Raw genomic sequence first — 22,719 nt, 5'->3', positions numbered from 1 at the left:
TTATGTTAAATCTTGTTAGTTTTTGTTAGGTGACACTGGGTTTCTTAAGACAAATAAATTTCATTAAAGGTAAGAGAGGGAATGTCTTCTTTGAAACACCTCCAATCCCAAAAGTCATTATGGGGTATAACTGTGTTTTAAACTAGTAAATATATACTACAAACATAATTTTTAAAATTTTATTTCTTTAAGTATTTCTGTATGTGAGTAGTCTATATTCACTCTAATTTGAACTTTTAACTAATTAGTAGATTTTTCTTCTTAAACTTAGAAGATAATTTTTTTATTTTTTCCACTTTTTAATATATTCATAAAGATCAAAAATATCATATGGCAGCAGGCATTTTGTTGAATAGTAAAACATCTAAATATGATGTAAAAACTGTAATAAATGTCAACTAATTTTTAACACTTCCTGTATTACCCTTTGTTTACTACTTAGAGGTAGAGCTTCCTCAATCAATTTGAATCTTACATTTGCTTTTAGAATGTGTAACATTTATCTTACAATATTTTATAGATACACTAAAATTTAATGTTTCATTAAACACCAGTTAAGAATGAAGGAAATTTTCTTAAGCAGTTGACAAATTATACATATATATACTTATTCAAGTCTTTATTTTTACAGAAAAAGAATGTTTATCTACGTGTGTTCAGAATATGCAGCAATCAGATGACCTGTCTCCCCTAGAAATTGTTGAAATGTTTGCTGGGCTTTCTTGTTTCCTCAAAGATTCCAGTGATGTTTCCCAAACTCTTTTGGATGATTTTCGGATATGGCAAGGATACAGTTTCCTTTGTGATCTCTTGCTTAGGTAAAATGCCATAATTTAAGAATATATTTTAAATTTCTACTCAGTCTTTTCATCAAAGGAAACAATGTAGTTTGGGGTTATAGGGAAGAAGAAATCAACTTATTTAATGTATACTTTATCCTCTTAGCTTTAATCACTTCTTTTTATTCCTGTTCTGTCAAGAGAGTTCACAGAATGAATTTAGAGTTAATTTGGAAAATGTAGGCTGCAAATGTGGAGTCAATGGTTAAATGTGAAGAAGAAATCTGCTCTTCTTTAGTAGCTGAGGGAGAAGAGTTTGAATGAACTAATTAACATCTTCCTGAAGTGTAAACTCTTCTTGCTTAATTATATTTTTGATTTTCCTTATCAGTAACTCCAGTGTTATTATTAATGTAGTTAATAACAAGAATAATTTTTTAGATTGAATGAGACATTACAAATGTATATATAAAACAAATGTCAGTCTAAAAATGTTTCACTAGCCTTCTTTTTCATCCCAAATGTTCCATGTATATACTGGGAAAATGGCTGGTTACAAGTTTATTAGGAAGAAGATACTCCTGTCTTGCTAGTTGTTCCTGGGCGATTAATTATTTTTAAATCATTTGATCTACTGTAAACCAGCACTATTTTGTAAACTTTTTATTTCTAACACCAGTTTGACCTCATTGCCATTACTTAATACTAGGCAACCCCCAAGAATATAATCTTGCATATATATCCTAATTTCCAAATGAGGACATACGAAAGTTTATGAAATAACTAATTCACATTACTAATTGATGCAGTCCTTTGAGAATTCAAGAGCCTTAAAAATGTTGACACTCTTTGACAAAATAATTTCACTTACGTTTATTGATCCTAAAGATATAATTCTAAGGCACACAAAGTTTTATGCATGTTAGTACTCCTGAATTCTGGTATCTACTAGCTGTCCCACACTCCACTCCCCAAATCTACGGTTGGCTCTCTCTAGCCATTAAAAGCATATCTATTGCGAGTTTATACTAACCCGGAGAGGCATGTGCATAACACTAGTTAATGAAAAAAAACAGGTTACAACATTCTGTGTATGGTATGAAAATATTATTAAAACAAAACTTTTCACATTAAAAAAAACAACTTTAAAGGAATTAAGACTTTTCAAAAATTGTTAGAGACTCTCAGAAGTTTATTTAAATGTACTCTAATGCGAGTATTTGAATTAATTAATGAAATACAGATAAAGTCTTACAAATCTTCCCAAGGAATTCACTTTTTAAAATTAACAGAGAAAAGCAACTATACTCCAGTAAAGATGTTAAAAAAAAAATTAACAGAGAAAATTTCTTAGGAAAGAAATAGTTGATAAGGTTTTTGGTTATAAACAGTGAAAGTTTTATAACCTTAGAGCCTTAAGGAACTTAAGAGATATTTAATCTAATCCTTTTATATTATAGAGACTTTCTATACCAAAGATTAGTGATTCACCTAAAATAATACTGTTAGTGGCAAAATCAGCATTTATCAGGTGTCCTGACTATTGGTCTAATTTCTTTCAAATGCACCATCATATCTTATAATAAAATTTGTAGATTTATAAAAATAGTATGTTTTCATACAGCAAAAAATGTAAGAAGAAACTTCTTGTAGTACTCTATACATTTATGTATTGCATATAAAATTGAAATTTTCTTGCTGTATTAAATTTGAAAATACAACACAAGAGAAAACATATTTGGTAAATCGTACTTTTCCTAGATTGGAACAAGCAAAAGAGGCAGAATCCAAAGATGCCTTGAAAGATCTGGTTAATCTGATAACTTCCCTAACAACATATGGTGTCAGTGAACTAAAACCAGCTGGTATTACCACAGGGGCACCCTTTTTATTGCCTGGATTTGCAGTACCTCAGCCTGCAGGCAAAGGTGAGTCTTTTTTTTTTCCCCCCATTCTGAGCCACTCAAAGAAATAGAGAAAGAATGAATTAGTCAGATTTTGATTGCTCTTTATTTATGTTATTTATAGAAAGGTAATATGCTGTTTTTCATTAAAGTTGGTGCTTTCTATGGTATAATTTCTTGAGTGACAGTCTTTAGCAGATCAAATACTTGAAAATAATATGAAAATATTTTAAAAAGCAGTAAGATTTATATTTTAGTATTTCATTTTAATATTCAGACAGTTTAATAATCCAAACATGCCTCTGTCAAATGTTGACACTCCACACATTTCCAATTTATGTGGATGGAACTTGATTCACACTCTGATCTCTATACCTGTCTCTATATAAGAGGTATATAGAAAACACAGGTGTACATGCTTATATTTTATTTAAGCAAACCTAGGTACAGAGAAGTTACATTACATATTTTCGGGTCAGAGAATTTTATATTTCAGATTTCCTAACTTTGGTTCTTCATCTAGTGATCTTTTACTAAGAAAATTTATTATATAATTAATAACATTTAATTATGTTAAGAGTGCAAGCTAGTTTTGTTTATTTTCATTTTTTAAATGCATAACCATTCTGAAAGAATCTGAGCCCATAGGCCTCTAATAGTTCCTTTCACATTATTGTTACATACTAAGTATTCAATACAATTATGATATTTGCATGTAAAATTTAACTAGCCAAAAAATATCAGTATGTCTGGTTATTTAAATTTCACAGTACATTATCTATGTATTTTATGATGTAGAAGCTAGCAGTTATAATTTTTTTTTTTAATATTAATACCAAAGTTGGAGAAGTGTGGAATCAAGTTGTTTTTTTTTGTTGTTGTTGTTGTTTTGTTGTTGTTTTGGGGGGGGTAGGAGTTTATTAATTTATTTATTTTTGGCTGTGTTGGGTGTTCGTTTCTGTGCGAGGGCTTTCTCTAGTTGTGGCAAGCGGGGGCCACTCTTCATCGCGGTGCGCGGGCCTCTCACTATCGCGGCCTCTCTCGTTGCGGAGCACAGGCTCCAAACGCGCAGGCTCAGTAATTGTGGCTCACGGGCCCAGTTACTCCGCGGCCTGTGGTATCTTCCCAGACCAGGGCTCGAACCCGTGTGCCCTGCATTAGCAGGCAGATTCTCAACCACTGCGCCACCAGGGAAGCCCCAGTTAAAAATTTTTAAGTCAGTGAGAATAAATAGATATACTAGAATATCCTAAATTTAATTTACTGGAGAAAATTATATTGAAAAGTCACAACTTAGATTGAAGTTGCCAAACTTACTTCCATAAGATGTACCCTCAGTGTATAGGTTATACAGAACTTTTTAAATAAGCAAAATGTAGGAATATCTTACTGAGAAGTTCAAGGCTTCATTTTATTTAATATTAAGGAACAATATTAAATTAACTCTTCTAATTCATGGACTCTAGCTTGAGTATTCTACAATTAACTCTTTCTATGAGTTCAAACTAAAAATAGCTCAGCAGTATACATCCTATTTTAGATTTCATTGTTTCATTTGGTTACTTAATCTGCTTGTAACACTTACATAATATTTAGTTACAGAAGTATAATTTTGTAATTACACTACTATAATGAGATAATTAATGCATCTAAATTAACCTTCCTCATATGTCTGCCTGATTTTGTCTCATCCATAGCAGGGATGATACATACATAACCTAGCACCTCTGGGGGTTATTTTGAGAATTCAGTGACATGTTTATGAAAACAGGGTTAGCTAGAAAGGACGTTGCCCTAAGAGTCAGAATTCAGGTAACCATGAGTGACCTAACCTTTCTAGATATTAATTTCTTCTTCAGAAACATTGATGTAATATTCTATAAAATGAATGGGTCAAGCTAGATCATTTTGAGTTTCATTTATAACTTAAAATTATGTGTTTCCCATGACCTACTTTATAGAGTTATTATACAGGCTAAAGTAGATAGTTCTATCCCACATAAAGGGAATATGGAATATGTTTTGTTTTTGTCAGCAGTATTGAGGTATAATTTGTATATATTAAAATGTATCCATTTTAAGTGTTGAGTTTGATGAGTTTAGGTAAATATATGTGGTTGTGCTGTCACCACCATAATCATGATATGGAATATTCCCATCCTTCTAAAAGTTTCCTTGTTCCTTTTTGTATTCAGTGCCCCCCTCATTATCCCCTTGCCCTGGTAACCACCAATCTGCTTTGGTTTTGCCCTTTCTAGAATTTCATAAACTAGACTCATAAATTATGTAGTTTTTTGTATCTGGCTTTGTTCATTTTCAACATTTATCCATGTTATTGCATATATCTGAAGTTCCTTTTTAATGCTGGATAATATTTCATTGTTTAGATATCCTGCAATTTGTTTATCCATTCAGCAGTTGATGGTGTTTATTTAACTGTCATGAATAAATGTACCAGAAACGTTCGTATAAAACAAGTCTTTGTGTGGACATATGTTTTCATTTCTTTGGGGTGATACCAAGCAGTGGAATTACTGATTCATATGGTAGATGTATGTTTAACTTTATGAGAAACTGCCAAACTGTTTTCTAAAGTGGCTGTCCCATTTTGCATTCGCATCAGCTATGTATGAAAGTTTGCTTTACCTCCTCAGAAACACTTGGTGTTATTAGTCTTAATTTTAGATATTCAAGTATGTAATAGTATCTTTTTTTTTAATAATTTGCCTTTTTCTAAAATATTTCAAGCATCTTTTCATGTTCTTATTTGCTGTCTGTGTCTCTACTTTGGTTCAGATCTCTGTGTCTAATGTTTGATAGGATTGTTTGTTTTATTGGAATTTTAAGAGTTCTTCAGATATTCTGGATAAGTCCTTTATAAGATACGTACATTTTGTTAAGTATGTTCTCTTAGTCTTGATGTGCCTTTTCTTGGTAGTATCTTTGAAGATCACAAGTTTTTAATTTTGATGAAGTCCAGTTTATCACTTTGAAAATATTTTGTGGGTTTTGCCTCATACTGAAGAAATCTTAACCCAAATTCACTGAAATCTCCTGATTTCTTCTAGGAGTTTCATATTTTAACTCTTACACTAAGGTCTATGATACCTTTCAAGTTAATTTTTGTATATGGTAGGAAGTAAGGTTTGTTTGTTTGTTTTCCCGATACAGATATGCACACGTGCTAGGACTCTTTATTGAAAAAGATTATATAACGATACATCTGGAACTCATTCTCAGTTCTGCTCCATTAATGTGTCTGTCCTTAAGCCAATACTATATGGTCTTGACTGCTATATCTTTAAAGTCTTGAAATAGAGTCATTTAAGTTGTCCAATTTTGTTCTTCCTTTTCAAAATTATTTTGGCTATTCTAGGTCCTTTGAACTTCCATATGAATTTAATAATTTGTCAATTATTGAAAACAAAAAAAAAAGCCTGTTGAGATATTCATTGGGAGTACGTTGAATCTGTAGATCAGTTTGGAGAGACTTGACAGCTTAACAGTATTGAGTCCTTCAATTCATGAGCATACAACTATCCCTTATTTGGGTCCTAGTATTTTCTCTCAGCAATGTTTTATAGTGTCCATTGTATAGAACTTTCAATTCTTTTGTTAAATTTTTTCTTAAATATTTTATTCTTTTTGATACTGTTTTGAATAAAATTGTTTTTGTAATTTCGGTTTGGATTGCTTGTTGTAGTTTATAGAAGAGATAATGGACTGTTTGCACAGGAATGGAGATGAGGAAATCCAGCTGTGTTGAGGCTATGTTTATTAAACATTGATAGAATGAGGCAGTGATAGTCCTTTACAGATTTTAACTCTTTGGTCTGGACTATTTATAAGTTGGAGCTGTGTATATTCTGATATATTTGAAACTATCATACTTTTTGTCAGTTATTTCTTAGCGGTACTTTGGGGAATATTTTCTTTGACTTCACTGGTTTCCCTTTCATTATCTCTGAAAAGAAAATTCCTGTTACCAAGGAATTTTTACCCATTCATTGATAATTACATTTAAAAGAGAAAACATGAATATATCTGCCTTATATTGCTCTATATATAGATACAGTTTACCTATCTTATTTTTACTGCTGATTTTAGGTCAAGTGAAACAGTATAGAAATATAAAATTTAAAAGAAAAAGTAGACTGAGTTATTAGTGAAGCTGGCAAATGTGTCTGTGTGTGTATGTTAAAGCTTGAAAATGACTCCTGTTTCTATATTATATAGCAAAAGCTTTCTATAAAACTTTGTATCCTCACCAGCAGATAGATTTTTCTAAAGAAGGAAATTAAAGAAAAATGTAGCAGTCCTTCTGGTTTTTTGTTTGTTTGTTTGCGGTACGCGGGCCTCTCACTGTTGTGGCCTCTCGCGTTGCAGAGCACAGGCTCCGGACGCGCAGGCTCAGCGGCCATGGCTCACGGGCCCGCCGCTCCGCGGCATGTGGGATCTTCCTGCACCGGGGCATGAACCCGTGTCCCCTGCATCGGCAGGCGGACTCTCAACCACTGCGCCACCAGGGAAGCCCAGTCCTTCTGTTTAATAACAACTCCATGGTGGTTTTTTTACCTTAACTATGCTAGAAACATCTTTACAGGGTTGTACTCTGTAATTCGTAGCTCTCCATAGCTTCCAAATTTGTTCCCTAAACACAGTGAGTGCTTTTAATACATGTTTGATAGAGAATATATCTCTTCATAAAAAAAGACCATACCTGTCTTTTTCAGAACTCTTCTGTGGCTTCACCTTTAGAAACATTGTCTTGTAACACATTAATTCTCATAACACATTAACCAATATAAAAGGATAATGTATTTTTTCCTTTCTCGTATTTTTGTTCACGCTAGTAACCAAAGTGCCTTGCATTGTTCATTATGGGTTTACTTTTGACAGCTTTTTATCTATTCTGGTTCACTTTATATTGGATGCAAATGTGGCCAGGGCTGATGTTCAGCTGGCTTGCCGGAGTATAACCCTGAGGATTGTCTATAGCCAGCTGTCATTCTGATTGGTCACTCACATGTGTAATTCATGCATTACTTTCTGTCTTATACTTCCTAAACATTTATTAATTTCCTCCCTTCTGGTAACAGCCCTACTGCCACTACCTTAGTTGAGGCTGTGTAGATCACTCACCTGGATTACCATAGGTGTCTTTGTAACTGTTCACCTTTCTATTCATCTCTACTCCTCAGAGCCATCCTCTGCAGTGTTGCATGGAATCTAACTCTGGTGACTTGGAATCTGAAAAATAATATTCAGCGTCTGTTTACTGAATGAACACTTGCATTTCTTTATTTAGACCTTTATTCTTACTTCATTTTACATTTTGCTTATGCTTGTGTCATAGAGGCTCATTTTTCAAGCGTTCACTTTTACATTAGATTCTGAAAATAGGAAAGCTCTATTCTTTGTTGTATATACACTTGTTCTTCTAAACCTTAGAATAATTAGTTTCTTTTGTTTCTGCTTATATAGACTTGAGAGTAATGAGATGGTGATTGTCATCTGTTAGAATGATTTCCTTACTTTACTCTTATTTTTGTGTGCTAAACAGATTTTAGTCAGTTAATGCAAATTTTGAAACTTATACAGGATACATCTGTTTAGTTAAAATATTAGAGCATTTATGTGTCAATATTTAGAGGATATTCCTGTGTCATATAGAGCAATCTTTTAATTATCTTTTAGATTTAATTATGCTCCCTTCCCAATTAATTATTGTAGGAATTTAATGGCTATAACAGTCCTGAATAATTATTCCTGATACCATCAACACTTCAAATGTGTATGCCACTGATTTTGGAATTAGAGTTCTGACATTCCTTTAGATCGTTTTTCCTGATAGAAAGCCAAATTATTAGATTCTGTTTAGTTTCATTGTATATAAGGTGTACTAAATTTGGAAATAATATTACAAAATCTTTTTCTGGATTAGTCACAGGAATGATTGAATTTTACATGTTAGTATAAGACTGATTGGTTATTCCGTTGGTTAAAATGCTCTCCTCTTGAAGCTGATCTTGGAGACCAGTTAGTCTTGATGTTCCTTGGTCATTTACTCTGATCAACCTACTTTAACTACTTGCTAATGGCCCCTAGATGAATTGGATAACAAGGGGGATTAAGGAGTAAGTAATAAATCAGAGCAGATTCATTACTGTAAGTAAAAAATTACAAAGAGCCAAAATTCCTCTGACCACTGCATTTCTACTGTTATCTTTATATGCAAGTGTTACCACATTTTACATTTGACTTTTAATTGTGTGTATTTTTACACATTGTGTTCAGTTCAGCTCTTTGGGGTTGGTGGTTAATATGCCTTATCTTTTGTCAGTGACATCACTTAGAAACAGATCATGAAAATTAAACTCGGAAAAATCTAAATTTTCCCACATTACCCTAAGTTCAGCTCTTTCTAACTCCTTTCTTTATGGTGAGAATTGATATTGTCATATAGCCCAAAGATGCAAAATATTGATTAGAGTTATTCTTTAACCTTATTAGTCACACATAGTCTGACTTGTACATTTGTATGTTCATCAGTCTATCAAAGCTTGGTTTTTGACTACCTGCAGGTAATAAAAAGTAAAGATGTACTCAAAAAGAGGAAGCATCACATCAATAAGGAACTGGAAGTAAGGATTTGACATTTGGCACACATGGAATAAGTTTGTATGTTATAAACAAACAGAAAGTTAAAGTCACATATAGACTGAAGATTTTTTTTTAAATCTTTGCATTTTTCAGATAATGTCCAAACCAGAATTTCTGAGCAGTCTTTCTAACCCATTTTATATTTTTCCTCGTTCTGTGTTTATCCTCTTTCTAAAATGCAGCTGATTCTGTAAGGCTCTGTGTTAACTGTTTGGTCACTCTTGCAAATGCTCTATATTCCTAATGGTTGTGAACCTGGGGACGGTTTTTATAGACAAACGCTTGTTTTCATTTGCCTCACATATTTCCTATGTTAATTTCTTTATAATGATTGTCACTAATTTGCCTCACAAGAGCTATTATATACAGATTTTTGTTTTTTCCAGTTGGTGTGTTTGAAAATCAGATATTTATAAATATAGCTAGTAGCTGGCCATAAACTGCTTTAACAAATGTGTATGTAAACAAATTGCACTTCCAGCTTGAAAACAAAATAAATTTCTGAATTAAAATTTCATGAAAGTTCTAATGTTATAATTAAAAATGTAAAACTGGAACTTAGAGAATTTTTTTCCCCTCCTGTTTTCCTGCTGCCATTTTTGCTGTTCTCATGCCTGTTACCTCTTCAGCCTGAAAGTCTTTTCACATTGAGAGGTAACTGTTCTTATAGTCAAGGTCAGTCTTACAGATAATAATTTAGTGACACTCCTGCACATTTCCAAACTCTGAACCCTAGACCTGTATAATTTGCTTTATTTTTTCTAAAACAGTCTGATGTTTCAATATATACTATTCTGGAATCAGAATATTCATAATGCTGCATTAAAAGCTTAATTAATGTTATTTATTTTTAATTAAATGACTGAACCTGTTGAAGACAAAGAAGACCTTTTGTGAAAATAGGATGTATTCTTAGTAAATAGTTGATAGATGTTACAATTCATAATCTGTTTAAATAGACTTGTTTTGGGACTTCCCTGGTGGCACAGTGGTTAAGAATCTGCCTGCCAGGGAGATCAGCTTGGTGCTTTGTGACCACCTAGAGCTGTGGGATAGGGAGGGTGGGAGGGAGGGAGATGCAAGAGGGAAGAGATATGGGGACATATATATATGTATAACTGATTCACATTGTTGTAAAGCAGATATGTATAACTGATTCACATTGTTATAAAGCAGAAACTAACACACCATTGTAAAGCTATTATACTCCAATAAAGATGTTAAAAAAATTAAATTAAATTTAAAAAAAAGATATTATTTTGCTTACCAAAAAAAAAAAGAAAAAAAAAAAAAAGAATCTGCCTGCCAGTGCAGGGGAAAGGGGTTCAAGCCCTGGTCCAAGAAGATCCCACATGCCACAGAGCAACTAAGCCCATGCGCCACAACTACTGAGCCTGTGCTCTAGAGCCCGCAAGCCACAACTGCTGAGCCCGTGTGCCACAACTACTGAAGCCCGTGCGCCTAGAGCCTGTGCTCTGCAACAAGAGAAGCCACCGCAGTGAGAAGCCAGCACACCGCAATGAAGAGTAGCCCCCACTCGCCGCAACTAGAGAAAGCCTGCATGTAGCAACGAAGACCCAACGCAGCCAAAAATAAATAAATAAATTTATTAAATTCCATATTTTAAAAATAAATAAATAAATAGGCTTGTTTGCCACGATGAAAATATCACATAGCACTGACTTTTGTGTTCTTGTTTTCTATTTTAGGTCACAGTGTGAGAAACGTCCAGGCCTTTGCAGTTCTTCAGAATGCATTTTTAAAAGCAAAAACCAACTTCCTTGCCCACATCATTCTTGATGCCATCACAAATATTTACATGGCTGACAATGCCAATTATTTCATCCTAGAGTCACAGCACACACTGTCACAGTTTGCAGAAAAGATTTCTAAACTCCCAGAAGTACAAAACAAATACTTCGAGATGCTGGAGTTTGTCGTTTTTAGCTTAAATTATATCCCTTGTAAAGAACTTATTAGTGTTAGCATCCTCTTAAAATCTAGCTCTTCTTACCACTGTAGCATTATTGCAATGAAAACACTTCTTAAGTTTACACGACACGACTACATATTTAAAGACGTGTTCAGGGAGGTGGGCCTTCTGGAGGTCATGGTAAACCTTTTGCACAAATATGCTGCCCTCTTGAAGGAGCCAACTCAGGCACTAAATGAACAAGGTAAAGCACTTTGCATAATTTTATTTTTATTTGACACGGGTTTGAGGAGGGTGTTTTGTTCATGTTTTGCCTGTCATTTTGTTATTGGTTTGAATTACTTAATGTGCATTATTATGAGATCCATGTGAATGTTTCCCACAAGTTAACTTGTTCCTTCAACCTCTATTAGGGAATTGGGGAAAGGCAGGGGGTTGGCGGGGACAGAAATATGTCGTGGTGGAAGAGAATTTAAGGTAAAAACTGAGGAAAACATTTATGATCCACGTGACCAGTGTCTACTACTTTGTTTCTAAGAGGGAATAAAAAAAGCTTCTAGAAACAGTTGGGATGTTTAGGTGCCTTGAAATGTTTTTATTAATTATAGAGAGCAAATATATCTTTTTAGTGATATTATTTATACACATTATTATCATTAGGTACCTTAAATTTGATGTTTTTCATCCTTTCTGATAAATCTGTTTAAAGCATAGTAGTATCTGGCACTTAGTATTAAACGTGTTGAATGAATTAATGCAAGTTGAATAGACAGCGCTATTCATAAACTTTTCATTCTCTTTGGTGCATTAAAATCTAGCATTCTTCTGTTGACCTCCTTGATTAAGAAAGCACCTGTGAGAAGGATACATTTTACTTTGATTGGCATTTTCCTTTTTAATATTTGTTAGGTAGCTCTAGCCTTCTAGCCACACCAAAATGAAATCTATAAACATTGATTTTGACTTCACTTTTAGTAGCTGGTAGACATGCGTATCATTTTTAAAGGCTGTATTATATAAGTTGTGTTGATGGTAAAAGTGATAGGAATTATTTTTTAAATTATTAAAAAAATCCTAAATCCAGAAAAAAATAAGCTTATAACTTCTGTGATTTGGACCTTTAATTCTTTTTTCCTAGGGGACTCAAGAAATAATAGCTCATTTGAAGACCAAAAACACCTGGCTTTGTTGGTCATGGAGACCTTGACAGTGCTTCTTCAAGGATCAAACACAAATGCAGGTAATTAGAAAATTTTCTAGCAAATGCTTTGGGGGGATATTACCTCTGGTTTGTCTTCTGTAATGATTCTTGCTTCTGAAATGCTCCTGTCACTTAGAGGAAAAACTATTGATTCCGTGATGGCACCATCATATCTCTAGAAATGCAATACTTTTGATCTTCCTAGGTTTATGAATGACAAAATATATAACATTATTATTACTTCAAAATATATTCTTATATTTTATCGTATGCCTTGTATTTGAAGTATTCCTTTTCTTTTTTTTTACTTATATTGTGCAGACTCTTCATCGAATAACTTTGCTTATTTAAATATTTTCCAAAACATGGTGATTCTCTTAATTATTTAGTAATTCAAGTCAGAGTATTATAATGTTAGAACCTTAGGGAAATACTGAAAAGAATAAAACTTGCCTCTCCCAGGTAAAAATAGATTCAGTAAATCTTTTGTTTATCTTTAATCTCAACTTTTCTTCAGTCTTTTTCTACCTGTCATTAATAAATGGTCCAGCTGTATTTATAAAATGTCACACTTGCTTTTGAAAAAGATTACTTAAAATTTTAGCCAGTGTCAGAAACCTCCCAGGCACCATTGTCAATACAACTTCAAAGAAATAAGTGATGAGGAGGTGAGTTCAGATGAGTAGGCTGAGCCCAGATCACATAGAGCTATTTTAGGCCATGCTGAGGAACTTGAATTGTACTTTAAGTGTTATGGCAAGCTAGAAATGAATGAGTTAATGAACAAATAAATGAACTAGCAAACACACAAATGCATGCCTATTTGCCTGAATGCGGAGGAGCCCAATATGCAGAATTTTCAAAATGCAGAGATAATTCTTGGACTTACCTGGTGGTACAGTGGTTAAGAATCCGCCTGCCAATGCAGGGGACATGAGTTCGATCCCTGGTCTGGGAAGATCCCACATGCCACAGAGGAACTAAGCCCGCGCACCACAGCTACTGAGCCTGTGCTCTAGAGCCCGTGCACTGCAACTACTGAGCCCACACACCACAACTACTGAAGCCTGTGCACTCTAGGGCCTGTGTTCTGCATCTACTGAGCCCACGTGCTGCAACTGCTGAAGCCCACGTGCCTAGAGCCCATGCTCCGCAGCAAGAGAAGCCACTGCAGTGAGAAGCCCACGCACCGCAACGAAGAGTAGCCCCCACTCGCCACAACTAGAGAAAGCCTGTGCGCAGCAACGAAGACCCAACGCAGCCCAAAAAAAAAGGATAATTCTTGACCCAAAGGAGTTACAACCTGATGAAGAAAGATGTAAACACATAATTGTATAAGTAATTATTTAAGTACAGTGTTCGATCCCTGGTCTGGGAAGATCCCACATGCCACAGAGGAACTAAGCCCGCGCACCACAGCTACTGAGCCTGTGCTCTAGAGCCCGTGCACTGCAACTACTGAGCCCACACACCACAACTACTGAAGCCTGTGCACTCTAGGGCCTGTGTTCTGCATCTACTGAGCCCACGTGCTGCAACTGCTGAAGCCCACGTGCCTAGAGCCCATGCTCCGCAGCAAGAGAAGCCACTGCAGTGAGAAGCCCACGCACCGCAACGAAGAGTAGCCCCCACTCGCCACAACTAGAGAAAGCCTGTGCGCAGCAACGAAGACCCAACGCAGCCCAAAAAAAAAGGATAATTCTTGACCCAAAGGAGTTACAACCTGATGAAGAAAGATGTAAACACATAATTGTATAAGTAATTATTTAAGTACAGTTTTGGTAAATGCCAGTACAGAGTTGTATGAATTTAGAAGGTAATACAAACAATAAATATGATAAAATTTAATGATACTAACATTTTGTCTGTGGTATCATAATCTCCTTATTTCCACCAACTAAGTTTAGTTAGCTGAAATAGTCAGAAATGTAATGAGGATGTACTAACAATTTATTTGGCAAATTAGCTTTTTATGACATGATCTAGAGTTACATAGGAAGAGACTGAACAATTCCACTGAAGAGTTGACCCTACAAGACCAAATGTCACTAAATCCATCTCCCAGTGTGCCAGACATTTTCACAAAGTTCTTTTCTTATTGACTGTCTTTTCCTTGTTAAGAAAGATGTTATTAGCTGTGTGATCTCAAGCACTTAAGATAGTATTTCACTCATAGTAAGTATTCAAAAAATTATTAGCCATTATGATTGTCTAATGGGCACTACCTGACAACCAGGAAGTAAGTAAACCTGGCCTTCCATGTGCTAAATCTCAGGCACATGACTTACACTCACTTCAAGGTTATAGAATTCTTATGAAGTTAGCAAATAGAAAGTCACTAAATAGAGAGAACAGTGGCCACTTCCACAGAATATGCTTGACATTTATTCCTTCAGGAAACATTTTTTGAAACACAGGCCAGAAGGAAATCAAATTCTAATGGGGCACCAAATATATAAGCAAATAATACTAAGACTGTTTGATACAAACTATTCCAATAGTGGCATATACAAGGTACTCTGAAAGCATAAAGGATAGAACAATTACTTTGGAGGAAATACTAATCGATGATTTAGATCACTTGGTCCATTTTTTTTTATATACTCAAAAGATGGTATTTGACATAAGAATTGTATCATTCATGGTCAAAAGCACAGGCTATAGAACGCGCCTATATAGGCACGTGCTGGCTGCTTGCTAGCTGTATGGCTGACCTTGGCCACTCAGCTTCTTGAGAAGTTACTCAACTTCTGTGTGTCTCATGTTCATCTGTGTAGTAGAGGGTGAGGATTAAATCAGTCAATCTACATAAAGCCTTTGGGACAGTGCAGTGCCTAATGCTTTCTGTTATAGCGTTTGTCTTTTTTTTTTGGTTGTGTGCTCTACTAACTAAAAAAGTTTCATTCCTTGTAATTTTTCTCATTGCAGAATAACTTATTCCATTGTTTTCTTGCTACTGTTTTAGAAGCCTTGTTCAGTTTAAACCTCATTTATTTGGGATATTGTTCATCTAAAAGCCTTTTACTAAACTGATTTCAAGTATTGTTCAGTAAAGCCTCTACATAAAAATATTGGCCTCTTTGGTATCTACCTATGAAATTTCCGGATAGTCTAGATTTGCAGAAGTTGGACATGTTGACCATACCAGGACATGCTTTTTTTTCTTTTTTTTTCACAGTTGCTCCCTCTCTCTCCTTTTCTTTCTTTTTTTTCCCCAAAAGTTATTTATTTTATTTTTGGCTGCGTTGGGTCTTTGTTGCTGCGCTCTGGCTTTTCTCTGGTTGCAGTGAGCGGGGGCTACTCTTCGTTGAGGTGTGTGGGCTTCTCTTGTTGCAGAGCACAGGCTCTAGGCACACGGGCTTCAGTAGCTGTGGCGCGTGGGCTTAGTTGCAGATTCTTAACCACTGCGCTACCAGGGAAGCCCCAGGGCATTCTTGCATAAAGGAAATCTACAGAAAATTTGTATATGCCTTTGCTGACAACCCACAGTTTTGTATTGTATTGTATTGTAATTGTAAATTTAAAAGGAGATTTTCCTGTTGTAATTTAAAAAGTGAAATAGCTGGGTGGGTTTTGTGTGCATTCTTTTGAGTACTCTTTCTACAGAAATATCAGGTTTTAATTCATTCGGCTTAGAATGTTTTAAGTTAGCCCATATTGTTCTTTTTTCTCCTTCCTCCAAGGAATTTTTCGAGAATTTGGAGGCGCAAGATGTGCACATAATATAGTAAGGTACCCTCAATGTCGGCAGCATGCCCTGATGATGATCCAGCAGTTGGTGCTTTCTCCAAATGGGGATGATGACATGGGCACGCTCCTGGGGTTGATGCACTCAGCCCCACCAACAGAACTGCAGCTGAAGACTGACATCCTAAGAGTAAGTTTGATAAGTGTGTTGGTATGATTTTTACTACTAAAATCTGTGGCTGTTTTAAATTGACTTAAAACTATTATGAACTATTCTTGCAGTTTTTTTTCAAGTCTAAAATTATGTCAAAATAATAACTGAAGAAAAGCCAGTGTCTCTAACCTGGCCTCCAAGGGCCCTGGGGATGACAGCTGTCTCTTTTCCCTCTGACTTCCTCTCCTGGGACCCTCACCCTGTTCCTGCCACAGACATGACAGGAAGTATAGCTCGCTTCTAGAATCATGTATTTCCTTTATTAAACTTTTGCTTTATTCAGTTAATTTCTCATCAATAATGAGAAATTTGTGTGTTTTTCTTTATGCTGTTGTATGTTTCATCCTGTTTTGAGTATAATGACAATTTTTTTTGGTTTTGGCCTGGCTGCATGGCTTGTGGGATCTTAGTTCCCCGACCAGGGATTGAACCCAGGCCCTGGCAGTGAAAGCACAGAATCCTAACCACTGGACCACCAGGGAATTCCCATAATGACTATTTTGAGTGTGCATTTTAACTTAAAAGCAAGAATAATCTGACCACAATTTATCTCTTAGACAAGGAAGACATCTACATGCATATCAATATTGAGGAACATTTGTATATTTGAGGGGATTGTTGGGGTAAAAACAAGTGCCTTCAAAAGTCGTTAAGGTTGCCAACTTTTTAAACATACATTTTCCTCCTTTCTTGGTACCTTTGTAATTGGATTTGTAAAATATTGGTAGATAAAGCCAACAAGAGGCAGTTAACTGACCTGTAATTTTAAAACAGTGTTGTTCTGGTAAATGGTGATAACTGACTCTGAGACAGGAGGAAGACAGGAGGGGGTCCTGATATTGCTGTATTTACTGATTTCCATGGTGTCAGTACTCCCACTGTGACCTGTTTCAGGCAACTAATGTGTTACTGAATGTGGCTTGGGAAGAAGTGTACAGTAGCACCCCATTGTATAATATCTCAAGGGCACAAGTAATAATAAAATATAGAAAATAACTAAGAAGTACAGAGTTTTGAGTATTTACTACTTTTGTTTTTACAGTAATTTAGTTCTAAATTTATAGAACTTAATTTTTAATTATGGTTATGTTTTTAACAACTGGTATGCAGAATTCCAAAAATAAAACTGTTGGCTCTCCTGACCGGTATGAGCTGGCTCCAGTATTCCACTGCTTTGAGGGCATGAAGTAGTGTTGGAAGGCAGCGGGGAGGATTTGGGATTCCAGTTTCAGTTTCCATTTTTGCTTCATTCAGAATTGCTTCTCACTGCCTCCATTCAGTTGAGACAACCACAGACCTATGTAGTTTAATTTGTAATATGTAGTATTTTATAATTCTGCCAATGTACAAATTTGAATTGTAAGCATTAGATTTACGCAAATGGAGTGAATATGTAGCTGATGATTTTGCCTAATTAACCACCTAGCATCTACATCTCCTTGTAACTTTGGCATTTGCTACATTATCATTAATTATTGATTTAAGCAGGATATTAAGTTATTCATGGTATTTGAAATTTTCAGATACTGAGATGATGCTGTGATAATGTCACAGTGCCAACAGAGTAACCAGTTTTGAGGCAGTAGGAGGTGAACTTATCCAGAAGCACACAACATAGAGTACTTTTGGACTAAGGATGAATAAGCACTGTTTTTCTGACCGTATCATAATTCTGACCAGCGATACGATTTTGTACATATTACTTTGACTCTTAACTCATGCTTCCTCATATATAAAATAATACATGTCCAGTTTTTCCCCAGTGTGTTTTTGAAGATGATGATGGTTATGGGTTTTTATGCCAGGCACTTTGCTAAGGGTTTTACATGTATTTCCTGTAAAGTAAGTCCTTATTATTGTCTAGATTTTACATAAGAGGAAACTCTGACACAGAAAGGTTAAGTAACTGACCATAGTGAAATGCTTTTTAATGTTGGGGTCAAAATTTCCACCCAAGCCTTCTAACTCTAGCCCTTGTATTTAACCTTCAAGCTAGGTTATGAGATGCTTAAAAATAACAAAAAGTTATGAAGTCTTGTTGTAAATAGGAGTTGATATTACAAGTACAGTTTATTAAATTTTAAAAGATATGGAAACAAAATGGAAACTTACTGCTTGCAGAATAATGGAAGGAATACACTGTATTTCTAAATTTTATTTACATATACAGATTGTACATTTTCTGTCTTTTAAAATACTAAGATATAGGTATGTACAGTGGAATCTCATAATTTCTAAAGTATCAATAGTATATTTGAAAAACGTAATTATATATATTAATATTTAGCTTTTCCCTTTTGCAAATACTATTAGAAATGTATGAGATATTTTAATAAAATGGCCTTTTCACATGTAATGACTAGGAAGATTGTAAATTGTGTCTTAAGCAAAATTAGGTTCTCATGGTGTTTCAGTTGCTGAAACACAGGGAAAAGGAGCCTGTGTATCTGCAAACAGATTTCGAATTGCTCTTTGGGGCAGTATAGCTTCATGGTTAAGTGCATGAGTAGGGGAATCAGACTGCCTGGGTTTAAATCCTATCTTTGCCATTGTATAAGCCTTTGGCAACTTATTTAACCACGTGGGGCCTCAATTTTTCATCTCTAAAGTGCGGATAATAATAGTGTCCAATGCACAGGATTATTGAGAGAATTAAATAAGCTAATGTATTAAAGCACTTAAAGAAGTACCTAATACATAGTAAATGTCCCATAAAATGTTAAGTAATTTTATAATGTGTTATTTTTAATAATAAACTATGTTAAAAGTATGACAGTTCAGAAAATAACATTATAAAAGATTGTTTTACCTGTTTGGCCTTAACAGCTATTCTGGGAAAGAGCATGCTTTCAGCCCTCAGGCCGCAGTTCACTTTGCAAGAGAGAATGTCTAATAACTCCTCTGAAGTGACTGCTCTTTCCAGAGCATCGAGATATGGTCACTTTATGTGAATCGGAATACTTCAGCTCTTGGCTTCCCTGATCATCTCTCTAATCCTTTCTAGAATAAATCATTTGGTATACACACAGTCGTAAGTTTTCATGATTGTGTAAAATTATACTCGAATATGTATTTTACTTATTTAATAAAATTACTTTGTAAAAATCACTGAATTCATTGATGTCATTATTCATCAAATATATAAGAAAAGCTTTTCGGCCAGGATTTGGATATATCCATTATTCTGTCAAAAGCAGTATGCGATAGTGTTTTCTAAAACGATCTTCTGCTTTTAATATGGCACTTTTTAATTAGCAAAATATTTGGCATGCTTCATAAGACTGCTTATTCGGTAAATGACAAAAATACTCATATCAGATGTTCACCGAATGGCATTCCCCTTTGACATTCATGTACAGTTATTTTTCTTTAATTTGAATTATGTTTGTTTTTGTTTGTGTTGTTTCTTTGTCCCCTGTAGGCCCTCCTGTCAGTCCTTCGAGAAAGCCATCGTTCAAGAACAGTTTTTAGGAAAGTTGGAGGATTTGTGTACATCACGTCCTTGCTTGTTGCTATGGAAAGATCTTTGAGCTCACCACCCAAGAATGGCTGGGAGAAAGTGAACCAGAATCAAGTGTTTGAACTTCTCCACACTGTGTTCTGCACATTGACTGCAGCAATGCGCTATGAGCCGGCCAACTCTCATTTCTTCAAAACAGAGATTCAGTATGAGAAGTTGGCAGATGCCGTTCGATTTCTTGGCTGTTTCTCAGACCTAAGAAAAATAAGCCCCATGAATGTCTTCCCCTCAAATACACAGCCATTTCAAAGACTTTTAGAGGAAGACGTAATCTTGATGGATTCAGTGTCACCCACTCTACGGCACTGCAGTAAACTCTTTATTTATCTCTACAAAGTAGCCACAGATTCTTTTGACAGGTATGGCTCTGCTCTGTGCTCTGAATTAAAGGGTATACTATGTATGACTTCAACATTAAGGCTTAAATTATAATTTAACCTGAAAGAAAATGAAAACGAATCTTCTCTCTCATTTACTTATCACTTTATTTGTGAATATTACTATTGCTCTGATGTTAAGCTTTTCAGCATGGACATCTGTGTATTATTTGTAAAACCAGGTTAGAGTTAAGCTCTCAATGCACTTAGCAGAACAGTTTCAATGAAGTTTACTTTTCTTTTCCCCCCATGTTGGGTCTCAGTTGCTACGCGTGGGCTTTCTCTAGTTGCGTCGAGCGGGGGCTACTCTTCGTTGTGGTGCGTGGGCTTCTCATTGTGGTGGCTTCTCTTCTTGTGAAGCACCGGCTCTAGGCACACGGGCTTCAGTAGTTGCAGCATGCAGGCTCAGTAGTTGCGGTGCACGGGCTCTAGGATGCGTGGGCTTCATAGTTGTGGCGCATGGGCTCTAGAGCACAGGCTCACTAGTTGTGGCACATGGGCTTAGTTGTTCCACAGCATATGGGATCTTCCCAGACCAGGGATCAAACCCATGTCCCCTGCATTGGCAGGCAGATTCTTAACCACTGCGCCACCAGGGAAGTCCCTGAAGTTTACTTTTCATGGTGGTGTTTCCTATGTTTTCGTTTTCCTCTTTATTCTCAAGAACATTAGGTACATCCAGACTTATTGATATTAGTTATCAATAGAACATAGTTATGATTATATGTATTTTCAGACAGATGATATAGTCTCAACATTCATAATCATTCCTAACATTTTATAATCCTCAAAAAGTGATATATCTCCCTGGGAGACATTGATAGTTCAAGAGTCCATCAGATTAATTTACTCATTCCTTCATTAAACAAGTACTTAACAAACACCTATCGCATGCCAAGTCATCGTGCTAGGCATTGAGGGTGCAACTCAGCACAAGGCTACTTTGGTTATATCCATCCTTTACCTTAAATACAAACACGTAAATAAATGATAACATATTGTGATAAAATCTGTGATGTAGAAAATCCAGGGTTCTAAGATTGTAAGTCTGCTTTACCTAAATCACTTATTTTCAGTTCTTAAAGTGTGTTTTCAATTAAGCTCTCACTTTGAAGATAATGTGAGAGTGATCATGTTGATCATGCTGCTAATTTGCCCCAAGCATTATCACTTTTAACCATTACCATAGTTTTACTTCATAAAGCAAGTGAATTGTTTCTATAATGGCCCCATAAATAAAGCAAGTAACTCTATTAGGTAGAGCTAAAAGCTTTTATCTCCTTAACTGTAAAATTATCTACTTTGAAATACCTACTGAGATGTTTCTTGTTTCTTAATATTTCTTTGGCCTTAGTATTTAGATAGAAAACACAGGTAATATAAAAAAGGTTTTCAAATTTTCCCTGCCTTGAAAATAAAAATGCCTATATATTGTTAACTTACAGAAACCATGGGAGAGTGTAGTGTTGAGGGAATAAGATGTTTTTTAAAATTAAAATTTGTGTATTTAGATTCAACCTCTTTTCCCTTGTTTTCTAACTTATCCTAGTTAGTATACCTTATTTTTAGTTTGCTTCCTCAAAAAACAAGACCTATAGTACTCTGTTTAACAAATATGTTACATGTTAACATTAATGAATAAGCATCTGCCTTAAGCATGCTTTTCTGTTTCCCTCAGTGCATGTGTTGTAGTCTTGTTCCTTGTTCCCGCTGAGTATGGAGGATGTTCCCTATTAAACTTTTACTGGTATTTCTTGTGAAACTAACCAACTGCCAACCTGGTGTCCTGTTCTAACCTTTCTAAACCACCCTGTTTTGTTGTCTGTAGTCGTGCAGAACAGATCCCTCCTTGCCTGACAAGTGAGTCTTCTCTCCCCTCTCCTTGGGGTACACCAGCTTTGTCCAGGAAAAGGTACTGATCTAATAACTGAAGTCAATCTTTACTTGTATGGGTTTTTTTCTTCTGTGCTCAGTTATATATTAATGTGGATTTTGTGCTTTATAACTTTATTTTCTTTCTATTTGATATCTTTGTTTTTGTTTTTTAAACTGTCAGCTTCCGCTGAGTATATTTATGAGAGTAAAATGTGTTGATGCTATGAAGATGTGAAGGACATGTAGAAGTTTGTCATCCAACTCTATTATTTGGACTAAAATATGCATTTTAGAGCCAGCATGTATTTTATTAAAATTAATTTAGAAATGAAGATGTAATGCCTCTACTCTTTAACTAGAATACTTTTCTCCTTTTTCTTTTCACTTTAAATGTGTTTGGGATCATTCTTTGGTTTTTAGTATTACTTCAAAATGAACATCCCAGCACTGGCTGAGGAAATGTGTATTTTCTCAGTCGGGTTCAACCAGTTGAAATGTGATGCTGTTATGAAGACTCAGCAGGCTAACCTTTGAAAAAGTGAATAAAAAAAATCTCCCCTAGCTCC

General features: G+C 35.2%; 1 protein-coding gene across 8 annotated transcripts in view; it reads left to right on the top strand.

Moving 5' to 3' along the window:
• WDFY3 (WD repeat and FYVE domain containing 3) overlaps nt 1-22,719 on the top strand; it is a 275,458-nt gene that overhangs the window by 138,747 nt on the left and 113,992 nt on the right. For 7 of the 8 annotated variants that reach the window (XM_055086060.1, XM_028492000.2, XM_028492001.2 and 4 more), the window contains 7 exons: nt 632-818; nt 2,541-2,707; nt 11,056-11,523; nt 12,418-12,519; nt 16,164-16,357; nt 19,803-20,260; nt 22,107-22,190. In XM_055086060.1, coding sequence (XP_054942035.1) covers nt 632-818; nt 2,541-2,707; nt 11,056-11,523; nt 12,418-12,519; nt 16,164-16,357; nt 19,803-20,260; nt 22,107-22,190 — 1,660 coding nt within the window. The remainder of the gene's footprint in view (nt 1-631; nt 819-2,540; nt 2,708-11,055; nt 11,524-12,417; nt 12,520-16,163; nt 16,358-19,802; nt 20,261-22,106; nt 22,191-22,719) is intronic. The other variant, XM_028492002.2, reaches the window with a different exon arrangement.

Source organism: Physeter macrocephalus, chromosome 7, assembly GCF_002837175.3.
Source record: "Physeter macrocephalus isolate SW-GA chromosome 7, ASM283717v5, whole genome shotgun sequence".
NCBI lineage: Eukaryota > Metazoa > Chordata > Mammalia > Artiodactyla > Physeteridae > Physeter > Physeter macrocephalus.
Note: the sequence above shows the minus strand (reverse complement) of the source record. Positions and strands in the feature narration are given on the sequence as shown.